The sequence below is a fragment of the Limulus polyphemus genome, unplaced genomic scaffold (assembly GCF_000517525.1).
Source record: "Limulus polyphemus unplaced genomic scaffold, Limulus_polyphemus-2.1.2 Scaffold3453, whole genome shotgun sequence".
Classification (NCBI taxonomy): domain Eukaryota; kingdom Metazoa; phylum Arthropoda; class Merostomata; order Xiphosura; family Limulidae; genus Limulus; species Limulus polyphemus.
Genome location: NW_013669063.1, coordinates 100,584 through 106,793, shown reverse-complemented (window position 1 = coordinate 106,793; position 6,210 = coordinate 100,584). Strand labels below are relative to the sequence as shown.

The following is a 6,210-nucleotide window of genomic DNA, read 5'->3' as shown; positions in this document are numbered from 1 at the left end:
CCCCAACTGATAATGGTACAGATAGTAGTTAGACACAGTTCAAAGTGCAATAAAACAATGAGCTACTTAGGATAAACGAATGTAGTTTCATGTTACAATTTGAAGTCATTCTAGAAGAAAAAAAAAAGAGGTTTATTTCAATTTTGTTTTTGTTTTTACAAGGTTAGTCGAATTGACCGATCCCGTTTTGAGATAGGGTAGAGTAAATAACAGATAAACTATAAAGTTTTACTGAAAAAAAAACGTTTGAAATGCATTTAAGAGATTTTAGGGATTACACAAAAGAAATCTGAGTTTTTAAGATGAGGAAAAGTATTTTTAATTTTAACATGAAAATTATATTGTACACTTACTATTAAAAACAAATACTCAATATATTCATGGACACATCTTTATTTTATTTTATTACAAATACTTCACTAAGAAATATGACTTTTTGTATGTGAAAGACTTGTAATATTAACTGAAAGACTTCCAAATTTCATGAAGATATACCCAATATATTGAGAATTATAAGTATTAAATTTATAGAGACTTTAAATGAGTACAAAAAGGTTATGTGACTCGGTCAAATTGACCAACCCCATGTTGAGAGAGTTAAAGGAAATTATCCATAAGAACCTGTTATCAAAAGAAGGGAAAAAAAAGATATATTTGTTATATGGCTTTAAAAGAAACACCAAAAAAAATACCTGGTTTGCATTAGATAAAACTTTACACTCAAATTAATTCAATAGGTATGTAGAGTTTCACCCATGTGGTGGTGAGTATTTTAAAAATTTTAAGTATAGGGAGCATGTTTATAGCTTTGGATATGAAAAATAATATAATTTTACTCATAGTTTATGTACATTATAAATGGCACCTTTTGATAGACATAATCTCCAATAATCTAAGTTTTAGCATTCCTTGTTCACAAAATTTTTGTAGAACAATAAAACATTATTAAGGTCATCATTTTGGGGAAATGCTTGCTGAAGTGCATATTGTACAAGCCCTCAAGAACTTCGTATACTTTGGTCTTGCGAGGAAGATGTGTAAAGAGTGTTCTGGTATGCATCAGATATGCAAGACACAATGTATTGTAAGTTTTGTATAAATATGCCAAAAGCCATGGTAAGCATTTCGTCTCAAAATTTTGCCATCATATTTTCATTTTAAAGCTTTTGGGATAAATTTTTACCTTGTTAAACCAGGAAAATATAGGTGCTGGGTATCCATCAGCTGAACATGATAATGTCGCAGAATCTTCTTCTACAGCCTCTGTAGTGTCAGGTCGATCTTTTATTGTTGGTGGTACTGCAACCAAAAGACAAATACAGTTAAAATCACATAGGTAATGAAAATATCAGAATTAAATAATAGGTGGAACAATTGCCAAGTTATTTTATACTTTTATTTAAATAAAAATATAAAAAAACTTGGCAATTGTTCAACCTATTATTTAATTTTGGTACTGCAACCAAACACAACTTTACCTTATAAAACAGATACTGAAGTCTAATTCTGAAAAGCAACTCACCTCTGTAACACTGATAAACTAATATATCTATATTATGTTTACAAGATCACTCAATATGGCACAGTAACAAATTACCGATTATAATAACTGCAGTTTAAAAGGTAATTAGTACATTCAATATGTTGTTTAGCCAGGACAAAAACTTCAAAAGTGAAATACAATGCATGTAAAATGAAACTAGTTACTTATTTACTTCAAATATAGATAAGGTTAGAATATTGCAAATAAAAATTTCAATTCCTTAATGGACTTTTAAACTGGCAAATATTTTCAACTGTACTAATAATCTTTAAAATTAGTACATGACTGCAAAATTTCCAGGATCTTAGGAGTTAAAATACCCTACTAAATTATTCAGTAATATATATTTCCATTTAAATTGTGCATTTCCAAGTAGGAGATCATTAGAAAAAAAAACGCTAATATACCATATACTTCTACAGTTATGAATCTTTGCTGTAGTCCTCCAGTCTGTGTTACAGTAACTCTCACTTTATACAATCCTTTGTCCATTTCTTCAACTCTGTCAATCTTAATCCCTTCACTCTCAAGCTTATAGCGGTCCTCTGCTAGAGTCAGGTTATTTTTGTACCACATAACCTGAGGTGGTGGGTTACTAGTTACTTTACATTTAATATGTCCTTCTTCACCCAAAATTAAGGCCTGAGTTAATGGGCAATCATCCCAAGTGATATCATCTGTAAAATCATAAAAATATTTTTAGTTTAGTTCATACAATGAACAAATATTAAGCTTACTCAAGTTAATGTACTTTAAGGCTGAAAAGAAAAATCTAAACAATTCAAGGACAAATTCTAAAACCCATATACAAAGCCAAAAATTAATAGAAGCAAATGGTTCTCTCATCACTAGCTGGTATGTAAGACATTATGGAAGAGGTTCTTTCAGTAGTTAACTCCATGCAATGCAGATCAAACCTTAACAATATCATTCATATATCATGTCTTTCTTGAAGCTGAGATGAATAATAAACATAAATTATTTTTCTTCATATTCACAACAGTAAATAGGTTTTGGATTTAAACTGAGTTCATCATTAGGTATTACAACTCTTTTAGTTTTACAAAGTCTGCTTTGCAACAATTAGCTTTCAGACTTCAACTGAGTCACTCATCAAGTATTATCAACTTTTATTTTCATAACAGTCTACACGAATAATAAACAGAAATTACTTTTCTTCTTATTCACAACATCAATGGTCATAAATCATAGCTAAAATGTCATCACAATGAGTTAATACATTTAATGCTATAAAAATAATAAGTTCTTTAATTCTTTTTTCTCATTCATTGCTCATGTTATAGTTTTGTTTATGTTTTGAAAAATACAAAAACTTTGCTTCTATGACAAAAAGTAAATTAAACAGACCCAAATTTACCCAGTAATATATTAACAATATAACTTAAAAGTTCTCGGTATTCCTAATATTTTATCTTTGTACATGTTCCATGTATTTGTGACAATTCATATAATTCATCTATAAAATGTTTAATTCACATAAAATATTGAGTTTTGGGCTAAACCAGTAGAACATAAAATATAGAAACTTAACACTGCTCTCAATGATCATAAACTAAATTACATGATTTTCAATAGCATAATGTCACATACCTGATTTTCATTCCATTTGCTAGTAAAGCTGGGTAGTTTAATTAATATAAATAATTACCTATTAGTGTCCCATAAACTTATCAATTCATCAAAATTACTATTAATCGATTATGTCAAGAAAAGAATCAACTTGTAGATATGAGTGTTTCCTATTATTACCATTCTCGATTATTCCAACAATCAATTAATAGAAATTATGATTAAACTGATCAGAACAAAAATAATCAAGTAATCGAAATATTACGATTATTTTTGTTTGTTGTTAAACACAAAGCTACATAATGAGAGGGTGATGGGGTGCTTCGTGATTTGAGGGTCTCAAGTTTGATTCCTATTGCCACAAAATTTACTCATCTTTGTTGTTGCAAAGCTATTAAGACTATTTGCCACTGTCACTAATTTTGAACTACTGACTAAAGGAAAGGCAACTGGCTAGTAACACCAACTGTCTACTCTCTTGCTACATGAGTATTAAATAAAGTGTAAATTTACTGTTTTTTTTTGCACTGTGTTATGTTTCCAATTTAGAAATACATAACTGAATTCATTAATGTTGTATAAACAGGTGCAAATTTAGGTGAAAGGTCCTAAAGGGTCAAACCCTCATCATACCTCTTCCATCTATTTTATTTCAAAAAAATTATTAACTGTATTTAATGTTGTAAAAGTAGGCACAAATTTAGGGGGCCAAACCCCTCACCAACTCTTTTTGATAAATTAATTTAAAAAAATCCATAATGTATCATTTGGTTGGTTGGTTGTTTGGTGCTTTATGGTGCAAATCAGCGAGGCTATCTGTGCCAAACAACCGGAAAAAACAACGAAAGTAAATTAGAGTAAAATGTATAAAATACAGCGAGTTAAAACCAATACATGTCGATAAAAGATTTTTATAGAATTAAAAAGACCTATAGTGTGTAAAAAATTAAAAATACAATCTAATCAGACAGTGTCACCATTACCAATGACAATGTCCAGCATCAGGGGTAAACTTTTAGAAAACATGTGTCTAAAATTGTGCCGCCGCTCACGGTCATAACGACGGCACGACAGTAAAATGTGGGCTATTGTGACAGGACCATAGTCCATGTATGGGACAGGCACGGCCGTGATGGCACCAGAGCAGACAGACTTAGCTGCGGTGTTAGCGAGCTTGTTCCCGTTAATACCGATGTTGCCAGGGAACCAGAAAAACTGGATGAAAATAGAAGATAGAGAAAAAGTGGGCCAATCGGTGTTGAATATCGACGTGAACAGGGTGAGAACTAACGTTAATCGATTCCAGGGCCAGTAAAGAGCTAAGAGAATTAGTGTAAATAGTACAATTACTGTACTACATAGCTTCTACATGATCCAGGGCAAAAGAAATAGCATACAACTCGGCAGTGAACACAAACTGTAGAGGGGGATCCTGTGAGCAACTACCAAGCTACAGCACACCATGGCAGAACCTACAAAGTCACCCAATTTCGAACCATCTGTGTAAATAGAAAGAGAAGAATGGCTCGAAAGATGTTCAGCAAAAAGAAGATGGTACTTCCAATTGGGAGTATCCGCCTTCCCCAGATGACTCAGAGAAAGATTACAGGATGGGATGGTAATAAGCCATGGTGGAATGGGCTGATCATTGGGGACAGCAATGTCATCCAATGCCAGACCCAATTCAGCCAGTAGTGCCTGGATACGAAGGCCAAACGGAGGAATAGCAGACCGTCTGTTCTGAAAGAGCATTGCCCACTGAGGAAGAAAGACACAATCCCAGGTGGGATGCCATGATAAAGATCGAAGCTTAGTAGCATATTGTAAAGAAAGTTGCAAACGATGGAGGTGAAGAGAAGGTTCATGGGACTCAATGTACAAATTCTGGACTGGAGAAGTGCGAAAAGCACCGGTGCAGAGCCGAAGCCCCAGATGGTGAACGGGGTCCAGCATCTTCAGGGCCGAGGTCCTGGCAGAACCATAGACCAAAGATCTATAGTCCAGTTTGGATCGAATAAGAGCACAATAGATCCTGAGCATAGAACATCGATCCACTCCCCAAGAGCTGGAAAAGAGGACATGGAGGACGTTCAGAGCCCTTGCACACTTGACACTTAGCTGCTCGATGTGTGGAATGAAGCTAAGCTTACGGTCAAAGATAAGCCCCATAAACTTTGCCTCAGTGACCACACGAATAACTATATAGCCAAGACGGAGTTCGGGATCAGAGTAGAGACCCTGTTGGCGGCAAAAATGCATGCAAACGGTTTTGGAAAAAGAAAATTTAAAACCGTTTGCAGTGGTCCATGTGAACAACCGATTGAAAGCAGTCTGAAGCTGCCGCTCAATAAACCTCATGTTCGACGACTGACACGAGATGTAGAAGTCGTCAACATAGAGCCCATTTGCAACAGTCAGATGAAGATTTGTAGTGATGGCATTAATTTTAACACTAAAAAGTGTGACACTCAAGACACAGCTCTGAGGGACTCCAAGTTCTTGTGGAAAGGAACAGAAAAGAGTGGAATCCACACAGAGGTGGAATCGCCTGTTCAGTAAAAAGTTGTGAATAAAAATGGGTAAATGGCCACGCGACCCATAGGAGTGGAGGTCCTGCAAAATTCCATACCTCCACGAAGTGTCATAAGCCTTCTCAAGATCGAAGAACACAGAAACAAGGTGTTCTCTCTTGAGAAAGGCTTCTCTTATTGACATTTCAAGTCGAATCAGAAGGTCCATGGTGGACCGCTGTCAATGGAACCCAATCTAGGTGGGCGAGAAGAGCATGTTTGATTCCAGGAACCAAACAAGACGAGCATTAACCATCCTCTCTAGGACCTTAACAAAGACAACTAATCAAAGCAATGGGACGATAATTAGAAGGAATCTTGGGATCCTTCCCAGGTTTAGAGAAAGGGAGGACAATAGCCTGGTGCCAAGCATCAGGAAAAATATGCTCGTGCCAGATCCGGTTAAAAATAACAAGAAGAATAGCAAGAGAGGTAGGAGAGAGATGGTGCAACATCTCATAATGAACATCATCAGGTCTGATCGATGTACTACCAGACCGATGAAGA

At 34.8% G+C, this 6,210-nt stretch overlaps 1 protein-coding gene across 2 annotated transcripts in view; it reads right to left on the bottom strand.

Moving 5' to 3' along the window:
• LOC106469375 (fasciclin-2-like) overlaps window positions 1-6,210 on the bottom strand; it is a 78,428-nt gene that overhangs the window by 17,519 nt on the left and 54,699 nt on the right. For both annotated transcript variants that reach the window (XM_013929867.2, XM_022397879.1), the window contains exons 4-5: window positions 1,951-2,220; window positions 1,184-1,299 (exon numbers count right to left, since the gene is read on the bottom strand). In XM_013929867.2, coding sequence (XP_013785321.1) covers window positions 1,184-1,299; window positions 1,951-2,220 — 386 coding nt within the window. The remainder of the gene's footprint in view (window positions 1-1,183; window positions 1,300-1,950; window positions 2,221-6,210) is intronic.